The sequence below is a fragment of the Zophobas morio genome, unplaced genomic scaffold, assembly GCF_036711695.1.
Source record: "Zophobas morio isolate AGI-343-1 ecotype UQ-CSIRO unplaced genomic scaffold, CSIRO_AGI_Zmor_V1 ptg000021l, whole genome shotgun sequence".
NCBI classification, from domain to species: domain Eukaryota; kingdom Metazoa; phylum Arthropoda; class Insecta; order Coleoptera; family Tenebrionidae; genus Zophobas; species Zophobas morio.
In genome coordinates, this window is record NW_026972126.1 from 23,702,480 (window position 1) to 23,717,454 (window position 14,975).

General features: G+C 32.2%; 1 protein-coding gene across 1 annotated transcript; it reads right to left on the reverse strand.

Annotated features, from left to right (window-relative positions):
- Positions 1-1,197, reverse strand: LOC135131816 (uncharacterized). Its single transcript, XM_064059667.1, has 2 exons — positions 1,132-1,197; positions 1-1,073 (listed from the first exon to the last, which is right to left on the reverse strand). Exons 1-2 carry the CDS (start codon positions 1,181-1,183, stop codon positions 1-3), a joined length of 1,125 nt encoding a protein of 374 aa, XP_063915737.1. The 5' UTR covers positions 1,184-1,197.
- Positions 1,198-14,975: the final 13,778 nt, after the last annotated feature.

Sequence of the window (14,975 nt, forward strand, 5' to 3'; positions counted from 1 at the left end):
TTAATTAAAGTTGTTATCAATGAATTGTTTCATTTCTTTATCGATCACATCGTTGAACTCACAAATACATAATACTAAGAAAATGCATCCGGGACTATAACATAAATTAGTGAATTCGTTTTCGGCTTCGTCCGGATAAGGACCGTTGTAGTAAAAACCTATCGCCTCCATTTCATCCCAAACCAACCACAGCCATCGAGGAACCGGAATTTTACCATCGTTCAAATAAAGTTCAGTTTCCTCGTTATCTGGTACAGTGATAACACCTAGAGTGCCTGAAATGACAGTCTGACCTGTGTAACTTGAGTCAGCCACTGATACGAGGACTATTTGCATGAGCGCTTCAACTGATTCTTCTATGTTCCATACCGGTACAACATTCATGTAGTCAAAATAAGGGACATACTGCAATCTTTGACGATTGTTTGGAGAAGTTATTTGGGATAGGAAGCCCATTGTCAAAGGAAATCTCGCTAAGGAGAGATCATCGATCCCTAGATCGTGTAAAATTTCTGCCTGATTATTGTAGACGGCATCCACATCCACATCCACATCAAAGTAGACATTTCCGCTGTTGACCCACTCACAAGGAATTTCGTCACATATCAATGATTCTTCATAAGTATGCTTTATTTTTCCAGACCACTGTGCATCCGATAACAAAGTGTTGTTATATTTGGAATAAATCGGTGCTAATTTCACTTCGTCGAAACAAACCGTGACCATAGAGACAAACTCGTTGTAAACGTTGAATCCTATTTCAAAAAGAGTACCGTTGGTCCAACATTGCTGGTCTATTTTTTTTACAGTCGCAGGCCCAGTGGGTTTACATTTGATATCAGTAAAATCGAATATTTCTACAGTTCTAATATTAAGTACGTTCGTGCCGCTTTTACAAGCTAGATTGTCACCTTCTTCGTCAATGTAGGTACTGCGAGTACCCACAGGACACACAGCGTAAAAAAGTACATTATTTTGAAAACTCAGGGATTGGTTTTTATCGAATATAGGAACCGTGAAGTCCTCGTTAAGAATAAGAGGCGATTCGGGATCAGAAAGATCCAAGGTACAATCTGAAATAATTTATTAAATAAATAAATAACGTTACCAGAAAATTGGACATGGGATTACTTTGCGAGAACACTTTTGAGACGAAAAATAGAAGCACGACTGATTTTATCATTGTTATGCTGTCGGACGATCACATAAAAGTATGATACTACACTTATTAATTTTCGTTAGGTAGGTTATATATCTACCAATCTATTAGGTGGAGTCTTTGAACATGAATTATCTAATCCTAATCAAATAGTTTCACAGTTTTAACTGCGTATAATTGTTTTCTATTTAATAAAGTATTTTTAAAACTATGACGGAGAGTAAAATACCATGAATGCTTGAAAACGCTTAGAGCACTTCAAGTTTAATTGAAATAAACAAAGTACTTAAAGTTTTGGAAAATCTGAATATGTACTGTAACGGTCAAGACGAAACTGGTAAAAGGGTAAAGTGTTGTCTTCGGCATCATAGCCACTTTTCCAGACTAGTAAGTTTCAGTTTCGTAATCAGGTTGCAAGTTATTATGGAATAATTTGATTATTATTATTTAGTAATTTAAATTTAAATTATTATTTATATTTATTTATATTCATAAGTAATTACTTAAGGAATTAATTTTAATTAATTAGTTTTTATTATTGTAAACTTATTTTTTGTTAATTTTTAAAAATTTCAAAAATTCGAGAGATTCTAAAGATTCTAGAAATTCTTGAAAAATTCCAAATTCTGAAACTGTTAAAGATTCTAAAGAGTCCAAGTTTTAGAGTTTAGATTCTGGAAATTCTAATTGTTCTAAAGACTCCAAGAAATTCAACTCAAGCAGTTCCAGTAATTCTAGGGATTAGAGATTCTAAAGCTTCGAAAAATTTTAGAAATCCGAAAAATTCTAGTAATTTTAAAGTTTCTACGAGATCTTAGAGATTACAAAAAAAATTCAAGGGTTTAGAGTTTGGCAGTTCCAGCAATTTTAGAGATTCTAAAAATTCGAGGGATTGTGAAGATTCTAGAGATTCTGGAGATTTTAGAGATTTTGAAGATTCTAACGGTCTTAAGATTTTAATAAATCCAAAGTTTTAGAGTCTAGCAGTTCCATCAATTCTAGAGATTCGAAAAATTCCGAAAATTCCAGAAATTCTAAAGATTCTAGAGATTTTATAGATCCTAAAAGTTCAAAGAAATTCACAGCGATTCTAGTAATTCTAGAGATTCTATACGCTCTAGAGGTTTTGAAAGCACTGGAAAGTTTGGAAATGATAAAAATTCTACAGATTATAAAGATTCGAGGAATTCAAAAAATTCCAAAAATTCAAGAGATTCTAGAGAAAATTATGGAGAGGCAAAAGATTATGGATTCTAAAGATTTTAGAAGTTCTAAGGATTCAGGAGATTCTAATGATTCTAGCAATTCTTAAAATTTTCGTGATTGTGAAGATGTTAAAAATTCCAAATAGTCCAAGAAATCCAAAGTTTTAGAATTCCAGAAATTCTAGATACTCTAAAAATTTTAGATTCTAGTGGTTTTAGAGCTTCTAGAGGTTCTGGGAGACTCTGGAGATGTTAGAGATTCTGGAAATTCTAATGGTTCTAAAGACACCAAAATATCCAAGTCGTGTGGTTCCAGTAATTCTAGGGATGAGAGATTCTAAAGCTTCGAAAATTTTTAAAAATCCGAAAAATTCTAGAAATTTTAAAGTTTCTACAAGATCTAGAGATTTTCTGTAGATGTTAGTTAAAGATTCTTGAGATTCTAAAAATTTCGATAAATTCAAGTGTTTAGAGTTCAGCAGTTCCAGCAATTCTAGAGATTCTAAAAATTCTAGAAGTTCTACATGTTTTAAGGGTTCTAGAAATATTGGAGATTCTAAAGATTCTAAAGGTTCTAAGGATGCAAGAATTTCTAAAACTTCCAAAAATTCGAGAGACTAAAAATTCGAGAAATTCTAGAAATTTTCCAGATTCTGAAAATAGTAGAGATTCTAAAGAGTTTAAGAAATTTAAGGTTTTAGAATTTACCGGTCCCAGAAGTTCTAGAGTTTTAGCGGTTTTAGAGCTTCCAGAGGTTCTAAAGACTCCAAAAAATCCAACTCAAGAGGTTCTAGTAATTCTAGGGATTAGAGATTCTAAAGCTTGGAAAAATTTTTGACATTTTAAAGTTTCTACAAGATCTAGAGATTTTAGAGATTCTAGAGATTATGAAAATTCTGGTGATTCTGTAGATGTTAGTTAAAGATTCCGGAGATTCTAAAAATTCCGATAAATTCAAGGGTTTAGAGTTCCAGCAATTCTAGAGATTCTAAAAATTCTCGAAATTCCAAAAATTCTAGGAGTTCCAAAGATTCTAGAGATTATGGAGATTTTGAAGATTCTAAAGATCTCGAAGATTTTAAGAACTCAAAAATCTTAGAGTCTAGCAGTTCCATTAGCTCTAGAGATTAGAAATTCCAAAAATTCTAGAAATTCTAAAGATTCAAGAGATTCTAGAGGTTTTAGAGATTTTCGAAATTCCAGAGTTCCTAAGGATTTTAAAAAATGAAAAGTTTTAAAGCCCAGCGCTTCTAGAAATTCTCGAGATTCTAAAGATTCTAGAGATTTAACGATTCTACAAGTTCTGGAGATGCTGAAAATTCGACAGATTCTAAAGATTCGAGAAATTCTTGAAATTCTACATGTTTTAAGGGTTCTAGAAATATTGGAGGTTCTGAAGATTCTAGAGGTTCTAAACATTCTAGAGAAAATTATGGAGATATAAAAGATTCTGGATTCTAAAGATTCTAGAGGTTCTAAGGATTCAAGAATTTCTAAAAATTAAAAAAATTGGAAACACTAAAGATACGAGAAATTCTAGAAATTTTCCAGATTCTGAAAATTAGAGATTCTCCAAGAAATCCAACTCAAGCGGTTCTAGTCATTCTAGGGATTAGAGATTCTAAAGCTTGGAAAAATTTTAGAAATCCGAAAAATTTTAGACATCGTAAAGTTTCTACAAGATATTAGAGATTCTAGAGATTATGAAGATTTTGGTGATGTTAGTTAAAGTCCCCGGAGATTATCAAAAATCCAATAAATTCTAGAACATTTAGAATCTCCAGAATCTTTTGTACCTAGGGAAGCTCCAGAACCTCTACAATATATAAAACGTATAGAGTTCCTAGAATATCTAAAATTTTTAACTAACATCTACAGAATCACCAGAATCTTCACAATCTCTAGAATCTCTAAAATCTCTAGAATTTGTAGTAGCTTTAAAATTTTTAGAATTTTTAGACTTTTTAAAATTTTTCAAAGCTTCAGAATCTCTAATCCCTAAAATTACTAGAACCGCATGAGTTTGATTTCTTGTGTTACGGACCTTGACGGAGCTTGACTGCAAAATATTTACAATAAATAATTATTTATAATTTATTATATATATATATATTATCCCCTCCAAAAATTTGATGACTTCAGCTCAAAAGTTTGGCGAATAAATCCTATCTAAAATGTACAAAATATGATGAGTCTCTTCTTGTGATTTATCATTCCATTCATAGTTGTTCGATTTCCATATACAGGGTGACTCAAAAAAATTAATGAATGCGTGAATTTATTTTATTGAGTTAAACAGGAACCACAAAACCGAATGCTTTGAATTCTTGCAGATGTTTTAAGGTTATAAAGAGTATAATAAATGTTTAGTCAAAATATTTTTGCTTATCCCCTCCAAAAAATTGATGACGTCAGCTCGAAAGTTTGCCGAATAAATCCTACCTAATCTGTACAAAATATGATGAGTCTGTACTGGTAATTTATCACTCCATTCATATTTTTTGATTTGCATATACAGGGTGACTCAAAAAAATTAATGAATGCGTAAATTTATTTTATTGATTTACTCAGGAACTACAAAACCGAATGCTTAGAAATTTTGAAGATGTTTTAAAGTTGTCATAAGCATGGTAAGTTTTTGATCAAAATGTATTTGCTCATCCCCCCTAAAAAATTTATGTCGTCACCACAAAATTTTGCTGAATAAATCCTGTCTAAAATGTACAAAAAATGATGAGTATCTTCTTGTGATTTATCATTCCATTCATATTTTTGGATTTGCATATACAGGGTGACCCAAAAAAATTGATGAATGCGTAAATGTATTTTATTGATTTAATCAGGAACTATAGAACCGAATGTTTTGAAATCTTGCAGATGTTTTAAGGTTATAAAGAGCATAATAAATTTTTAGTCAAAATATATTTGGTTATCTTCTCCAAAAAACTGATGACGTCAGCTCAAAAGTTTGCCGAATAATTCCTATCTAGAATATACAAAATATGATGAGTTTGTACTTGTAATTTATCATTCCATTCATATTTTTTGAATTTGCATATACCGGGTGACTCAAAAAAAAATGAATGCGTAAATTTATTTTATTGGTTTACTCAGGAACTACAAAACCGAATGCTTTGAAATCTACTGCGAAACAAAAACATAATAGACATGCAGTCGTCACGTTTCCGACAGCGAGGGAAGTACTGTCTAAACTCTTTAGACCAATTTTTTCTTTTTTTATTTATTCTTATTAAATTAATTTACTCTGATGGGTTGAGTTGTTACGGTTGCAGAAGTGTAGACAATGTAGGTAAGTGTTTTTGGACTGATTATTATCTTTCATTATTATTTTTATTTAAATACATAAGAAATAAAGATATACATCCATTCAAATTTATATGAAGTTTAATGATTAAACTCCCCACATTTAAAACAACGTTAATTCAAGAAATAAAAAACTAATGTCTTGTGAAGTGTTTTTTTTTTATTAGATAAACGGTATTCATTCATATACAAAACATAACAAGAAACATTTAATTATCGGTAGTGCTAAAAAGGAAATGTGAACATGATAAGAAATATCATTTTTTAGTTAAAGTTATTATCAATGAGTTGTCGCATCTCAGTATCGATCACCCATTCAAGATGACAAATACAGAGGTAAGAAACCAGGCAGTGGTAACTAGAACATAATTTAGTAATTTCGTCTTTACCTTCTTCTGGAAAAGGCCCGTTGTAGTAAAAAAATATCTGCTCCCTTTTATCCCAAAGCAACCAAACCCATTTAGGCACGGGAATTGTACCATCATTCAAATAAATTTCAATTGCCTCGTTATTTGGTACAGTAGCAACACCCAAAGTGCCTAAAATGATAGTCGGACCTACGTAATCTGACGAATTCGTTGATACGACAAACATTTCTATGAACATATTTAGCGAATCTTTTATATTCCATACCGGTACGACGTTCATGTAATCAAAATAAGGAACAAATTGCAATCGTTGACGTGCGTTCGGATCAGCTATTTTGTATAGGATGTTTATTGTCAAAGGGAATCTCACTACAGAGAGATAAGTGATGCCCAGATTTTGTAAAATTTCTGCCTGATTATTGTAAATGCCATCTATATCGACGTCAAGGTAGACATTTCCGTTATCAGCCCTCACAAGGAACTCCACCACATACAACTGATTCTTCATAAGCGGCTTTTATTTCTGCAGACCGCTGGGTACCAAATAAGAAACTATAGTTATATTTAGAATAAATCGGTGTTAATTTTACTTCGTCGAAACAAACACTGATCATTGAGAGAAAGTCTCTGTAAACGTGGAAGCCAATTTCATAAAGAGTACCGTTATTGGTGCCACACTGTAAGTCTAGTTTGTTTACAATCGCAGGCCCATGGGGTCTACATTTGATATTAGCAAACTCGATCATTTCCATTGTTCTAATATTAAAAACGTTCGTGTCGCCTTTACAAATTAAATGGTCACCTTCTTCGACAATGTAGGGACTGTGAGTACCCGCAGTACACACAGCGTAAAAAAGATCATCGCTTTCAAAACTAAGAGAATGGTTTCTATCTAAATCGTACATGGGAAGCGTGTAGTCCTCGTTAACAATAAGGGGCGATTCGGGATCAGAAAGATCCAAGGTACAATCTAAAATAATTTTCTCATTGTTATGCTGTCGGACTGTCACATTAAATTCTGATACTGCATTAATTAATTTCGTCATATATACTAAGTACATAATCTTTTGTTGTAAACATTTTTGAAAACGAGATATCTAATCAAGTCGTTTCACAATTTCAACTGCGTCCTAATTTTTTAAACTTAATAATATGTTTTTAAAATTACGACTTGATTGAGAGTGCGACTTATACTTAAAAATGCTCAAAGTACTTCAGGTTTAACTGAAATAAACAAAGTAGTAAACACAAGCACTATTATTCATTCGTGCCCTCTGTAATGTTTTCATAAAATATTTTGTGGATGTATGTAACTAATTCTCAAAGTTATATTGGTAGCGCAATAACGTTATTATCCTTAGAAGCATGACAACAATCTGATTATAAAATATTCCTAACGTGTTAACGGTGTTTTCAAAGTTGAGTGCTTACACTTATACGAACTCACTTGAATAAAACGTTCCTTTTCGCTGTCGAAAGTGGGAAAAAATGGACGGTGGAAGCAATTTTATTGCAAATACAATATAAACAATAATTAGTTTTTTTTGCAGGAAACAAGTACTTAAAAGTGTGGCGATTTCTGGTTGTCGATGTTTTCGAAAATCGATTCGTCAAATATTCGATTGTGCCCACTACATTTGGCTACACAATACTGTTATTGCTTCAAACTTTCCTCTTCTTGCAGAAAGCTGACATAAATTATTTCGTACAGTACGGTCCTATGTACATCGTTTCTCTCTACGTAAGCACCCTTATTTTTAAATGTACCTGTATACCTGTAAACATTACTTTTAGGTTTTACTTTGCATGTTTTCTTTATACGATTCGTCCACCCTCTTCATTACGAGCACGGAAAACTTATCTTCGTGGAAAGTGTTTGTAAATGAAGAAATCCGCAACCAGTACAATCGAGAACTGTTTCACGCCACGGTTTATATGGCCGTCATTTTCTGTCTAGGTTTCATCACGTGTTTTTTCTATGTCGTTCCTACAGAACAAGACGGGAGAATTTATTTCGCGATTCCTATATCAGCGATGTATTTTCCCAACTATATTAATTTTTTCTTCGTCTGGTGTTGTAGAGCCGCATTTATACCTGCAGCATACTTATCCATAGTGCAACCTACGTTGCGCATTATGTATTGCTGGATTCACGTAAGGTTTCACCTGCTAAGGTGCTTGTTTCTTCTGGAAAATCTAAATACGTTTTGCAACAGTCAAGACGAAGTTGGGAAAAGGATGAAGTGTTGTCTGCGGTACCACGGCCAGATTTGTCGGCAAGATTTTTGAACATGTGGTGATAAATGTGTGAAATTTGTGTTGCAGAATTTCGCGAGACATTTTACGTGGTATTCAAGTTTATGTTTTGCCGTTTCAGGTGATTGGCACGCTTTTGATCGCAAATGTCGTGGTTTATTAGTATTGGGTGGGTATTAACGAACTAGTTAGTTTTTGTACTAAATTCAATATTTTTGTTGTAGTTTCAAGACATATTAGCTGATCAGTATCCTAGAATTATATTGCTGGGGATCTCAGCGTTCGTTGTGCTTTTCGGTCTTAGTAAAACGGGACAAGAAGTTGAGGATATGGTACGCATTTTTTTTTATTTTTTACTACTTACAAAAAAATTTAGTCGTCTGATATTTTTGATATTTCGTTGCACGTCGACTGGTGTGACTGGAACGAGGCTAATAAGAAAATGTACCTCATGTTGCTGATAAATACCCAAAAACAATTTAAAATCAAGTACTCAGACAATATTTCCTTAAATTATCAAATGGGAGTTGAGGTGAGTTTGGTTCTTCTGAGAAAGTTTGTCACTGTGTTTGTTTTTCAGATCGTGAAAACTTTCTTTTCTATCATATCTGTAATGTCGAAGCTTCAGAAACAACTGTAATTTTATTCATATTTCAGTGTTTCAAAACTGTAAAGTGATACATTCGCTTATTAACAGAGAAAATTCAAGTTTCGAATGTTTATATCGACTAGCGTTAATTTAGTTATGTTTCTCAATTATATAACTACACAATCTATAAATCTAATTTATTTTGGTGAACAAACACGTTTTTGTAAAATATTTTATTACCAAAGCTTTACAACTTTACAAAAAGGACAAATGTAAACCCGTCCACCCGCCCTATCTCAATTGTGATGATTTTTTCATTGGTCGTGAGCCAAGAAGGCGGAGCCTAATTGCAAAATTTATATTTCTTTACAAAAATTTACCATTTTAAATGCGTTTTAAGTTTCTACGAATAAAAAAATCATCACAATTGAGATAGGGTGGGCGGGGTTTATATTTTGGCTCTTTTTCTTAATATATGTAATATTCTTTGAACAACACGATATTCATTTTTAATTTCTTGTACGTTTTTCCTTTTTTTTTTTAATATGTGTAGACTTCTTTTCACAACATGAAACTTAAGACATGTTTTAAGTTTCTTGCTATGAAAAGATCAAGCTTCTGGAAATTCTATTGATTCTAAAGACTCCAAGTGTTGTGAACTTCGACTACAACAAAGGGTTCTTTCAATGTTATCAGAAGACACTTTTATTCACCAGGTGATTTTACTCACTTGGGGAAGTTTAATAACTTAAACCAGATCTTTTCACTTAAATACTACCTTTCAAGCTAGATCTACAAGTTCTTGATTATGTCGTGATTACAAATTCTATCGACACGGGCACTGTTAACTATCGACGTTTATATTACTATCTTGGAACCTCTAATATTTTCAGAATCTGGAAAATTTCTAGAATTTCTCGAATTTTTAGTGTCTCGAATTTTTGGAATTTTTAGAAATTCTTGAATCCTTAGAACCTCTAGAATCTTTAGAATCCAGAATCTTTTGCATCCCCATAATTTTCTCTAGAATGTTCAGAACCTCTAGAATCTTCAGAATCTCCAATGTTTCTAGAACCCTTAAAACATGTAGAATTTCTCGAATCTTGAGCATTCCAGAAATTCTAGAATCGTTAAATCTCTAGAATCTTTAGAATCTCGAGAATTACTAGAAGCATTGGACTTTAAAACTTTTGATTTCTTAAAATCTTTAGGAACTCTGGAATTTCGAAAATCTCTTAAATCTCTAGAATCTCTTGAATCTTTAAAATCTCTAGAATTTTTGGAATTTCTAATCTCTAGAGCTAATGGAACTGCTAGACTCTAAAATTTTTGAGTTCTTAAAATCTTCAAGATCTTTAGAATCTTCAAAATCTATAAAATCTCCAGAATCTCTAGAATCTTTGGAACTAGTAGAATTTTTGGAATTTCGAGAATTTTTAGAATCTCTAGAATTGCTGGAACTCTACACCCTTGAATTTAACGGAATTTTTAGAATCTCCGGAATCTTTAACTAACATCTACAGAATCACCAGAATCTTCATAATCTCTAGAATCTCTAATATCTTGTAGGAACTTTAAAATTACTAAAATTTTTCCAAGCTTTAGAATCTCTAATCCCTAGAATTACTAGAACCGTTTGAGTTGGATTTTTTGGAGTCTTTAGAACTTCTGGAAGCTCTAAAACCGCTAAAACATTTGGAACTTCTGGAACCGGTAAACTCAAAAACTTTAGATTTTTTGAACTCTTTAGAATCTCTAATATTTTCAGAATCTGGAAAGTTTTTGGAAGTTTTAGAAATTCTTGCATCCTTAGAACTTCTAGAATCTTTAGAATCTCCAATATTTCTAGAACTCTTAAAACATGTAGAACTTCTAGAATTTCTCGAATCTTTAGAATCTGTCGAATCTTCAGCATTTCCAGAACTTCCAGAATCGTTAGAATTTTTAGAATTTCGAGAAGTACTAAAAGCGCTGGACGTCAAAATTTTTGATTTCTTAAAATCTTCAGGAACTCTGGAATTTCGAAAATGTCTAAAACCTCTAGAATCTCTTGAATCTTTAGAAACTCCAGAATTTTTGGAATTTCTACAATTTCTCGAATCTTTGGAATCTCTAATCTCTAGAACTAATGGAACTGCTAGACTCTAAAATTTTGGAGTTCTTAAAATCTTCAAGATCATTAGAATCTTCAAAATCTCTAAAATCTCCAGAATCTTTAGAACTCGTAGAATTTTTGGAATTTCGAGAATTTTTAGAATCTCTAGAATTGCTGGAACTGCTAAACTCCAAACCCTTGAATTTATCGGAATTTTTAGAATCTCAAGAATCTTTACAATCTACAGAATCACCAGAATCTTCATAATTTTTAGAATCTCTAAAATCTCTAGATCTTGTAGAAACTTTAAAATTTCTAGAATTTTTCGGATTTCTAAAAATTTTCTAAGCTTTAGAATGTCTCATCCCTAGAATTACTGGAACCACACGACTTGGATATTTTGGAGTCTTTAGAACCATTAGAATTTCTAGAATCTTTAACATCTCCAGAGTCTCCCAGAACCTCTAGAAGCTTTAAAACCACTAGAATCTAAAATTTTTAGAATATCTAGAATTTCTGGAACTCTAAAACTTTGGATTTCTTGGACTATTTGAAATTTTTAACATCTTCACAACCTCGAAAATTTTAAGAATTTCTAGAATCATTAGCACTACGCGGAAATTTATCTCACTCCCTCAGTGCCGTCGCGTCGAAGTGGGGGCACGTGAGCCTCGCCACTTCGAGCTAGCGCGAGCACAAAGCGCAACGAAAATCCTTCCTAGGCGATTCCTCAACGTTCATCTACGGACACATCTACTATTCCCACAAGGTCTCTTTCATGAATTCTGACACATTTGTTACCAACGGACGCACACTGAATCAATTAAAACCTTAAACTTATCAGTTAAATTATGTGACCGCATTTTTGAAACTTGCCAACAAACAAATGCATTCAATAATAAATTTTATTACTGACGTTTATTCTAACATTAGCAGTTATATATATTAAAGATTCCTCAATTCATTTTGTTGCTATAACAATACACGGCAATCTGGTTTCTTATTTAATCAATCTTAACCATTTTGTCACAAATGAATTTGCCATTTTGTATGATATAACATTTCAATGTAACAAACATGCGGTCCTGTGGTGTAAAAATTAAAAAGGGGATCGCGTATTATTATTTGAAGTAAGTTTAGCGATCGTAAACACTCCTAACGAAATGCACTGGCAACGTCCTTGTGGACCAGATCAAAGCGTCCCCACTACTCGCTGTAAAACACACCTTACTTCAACTGGGGAATTGCACTGCTGAGATACTTTTCCGCGCATTGATCATTAGAATCTATTGAATCCTTAGAACTTCTAAGATCTTTAGCATCCAGGATGTTTTGTCTCTCCATAATTTTCTCTAGAATCTCTTGCATTTTTGGAATTTTTTTGAATTCCTCGAATTTTAATAATCCGTTGAATTTTTATCATTTCCAGACTTTCCAGGGCTTCTAGATTCTTTAGAATTGCTAGAACCGCTGTGGATTTCTTGAACTTTTAGGATCTATAAAATCTCTAGAATCTTTAGAATTTCTAGAATTTTCGGATTTTTGCGGATCTCTAGAATCTCTAATCTCTAGAATTGATGGAACTGCTAGACTCTAAAACTTTGGATTTATTACAATCTTAAGAACGTTAGAATCTTCAAAATCTCTAAAACCTCCAGAATCTCTACAATCTTCAGAGTCCCTATAATTTTTAGAATCTCTAAAATTGCTGGAACTGCCAAACTGTAAACCCTTGAATTTATTGGAATTTTTAGAATCTCTTCATAATTTCTAAAATCTTTAGAACGTGTAGAAACTTTAAATTTTCTAGAATTTTTCGGATTTCTAAAATTTTTCATAGCTTTAGAGTCTCTAATCCCTAGAATTACTGGAACTGCTTGAGTTGAATTTCTTGGAGTTTCTAGAACCATTAGAATTTCCAGAATCTAAACTCTAAAACTTGGACTCTTTAGAATCTTTCACAGTTTCATTTCGAAAATTTCAAGAATTTCTAGAATCTTTAGTCTCTCGAATTTTTGGAATTTTTAAAATTTCTTGAATCCTTAGAATCTCCTGAATCTTTAGAATCTCTAAAATCTTCCGAATCTCCAATATATCGAGAACCCTTAAAACATGTAGAATTCCTAGAATTTCTCGAATCTTTAGAATCTCGAGAATTACTGGAACTGCTAAACTCTAAACGCTTGAATTTATCGGAATTTTTAGAATCTCCGGAATCTTTAACCAACACCTACAGAATCACCAGAATCTTCATAATCTCTAGAATCTCTAAAATATCTAGATCTTGCAGAAACTTTAAAATTTCTAGAATTTTTTGGATTTCTAAAAATTTTCGAAGCTTTAGAATCTCTCATCCCTAGAATTACTGGAACCACACGACTTGGCTCTTTTGGAGTCTTTAGAACCATTAGAATTTCCACAATCTTTAACATCTGCAGAATCTCCCAGAACCTCTAGAAGCTCTAAAACCACTAGAATCTAAAATTTTTAGAATACCTAGAATTTCTGGAACTCTAAGACTTTGGATTTCTTGGACTATTTGGAATTTTTAACATCTTCACAACCTCGAAAATTTTAAGAATTTCTAGAATCATTAGAATCTCCTGAATCCTTAGAACTTCTAAAATCTTTAGAATCCAGAATCTTTAGAATCCAGAATCTGTTGCCTTCCCATAATTTTCTCTAGAATCTCTAGAACCTCTAGAATCTTCAGAATCTCCAAAATTTCTAGAACCCCTAAAATATGTAGACTTTCTAGAATCTCTTGAATTTTTGGAATTTTTTGAATTCCTCGAATCTTTATAATCTGTAGAATTTTTATCATTTCCAGACTTTCCAGATTCTTTAAAACCTCTAGAATTGTTAGAACCGCTGTGAATTTCTTGGAACTTTTAGGATCTATACCATCTCTAGAATCTTTAGAATTTCTCGAATTTTCGGAATTTTTCTAATCTCTAGAATCTCTAATCTCTAGAGTTGATAGAACTGCTAGACTATAAAACTTTGGATTTATTAAAATCTTAACATCGTTATAATCTTCAAAATCTCTAAAACCTTCAGAATCCCTAGAATTTTTAGAATCTCTAAAATTGCTGGAACTGCCAAACTCTAAACCTTTGAATTTATTGGAATTTTTAGAATCTCTTCATAATCTCTAAAATCTCTAGAACGAGTAGAAACTTTAAAACTTCTAGAATATTTCGGATTTCTAAAATTTTTCGAAGCTTTAGAATCTCTAATCCCTAGAATTACTGAAACAGCTTGAGTTGAATTTCTTGGAGTCTTTAGAACCATTAGAATTTCCAAAATCTAAACTCTAAAACTTGGACTCTTTAGAATCTTTAACAGTTTCAGAATCTCGAAAATTTCAAGAATTTATAGAATCAGTAGTCTCTCGAATTTTTGGAATTTTTAACATTTGTTGAATCCTTAGAATCTCTTGAATCTTTAGAACCTCTAGAATCTTTAGAATCCAGAATCTTTTGTTTCTCCATAATTTTCTCTAGAATTTCTAGAACCTCTAGAATCATCAGAATCTCCAAAATTTCTAGAACCCTTGAAACATGTAAAATTTCTAGAATCTCTTGAATTTCTAGAATTCTTCGAATTTTTATAATCTGCAGAACTTTTAGCATTTTCAGAGCTTCTAGATTCTTTAAAACCTCTAGAGCCTCTAGAATCTTCAGCATCTCTGGAATTGCTGGAACCGGTGTGGATTTCTTGGAAATTTTAGGATCTGGGAATTCTTTAGAATCTATAAAATTTTTTGGAAGTTCTAGAATTTATCCAATCTTACTATCTTGCCTTGTTGGTGAGTATATTTTAAAGGATTTTCATACGTGTATATGCGGAAATGACTTACACAGGAAGCATTTAACCAAAATAAATTTTTCACAGACATTAGTACATATTTCTTTATTCAAGAAAACGAAAACCTGATGATTTCGAAACAGTTTACAGTTCAAGTAGAACTCTAGAT

Coding starts and splice junctions, on each gene's coding strand:
- LOC135131816 (XM_064059667.1), bottom strand. CDS start 1,183: ATGATAAAATCAGTCGTGCTTCTATTTTTCGTCTCAAAAGTGTTCTCG. Junction 1,074..1,131: donor CTCAAAAGTGTTCTCGCAAA/GTAATCCCATGT, acceptor AAATTATTTCAG/ATTGTACCTTGGATCTTTCT.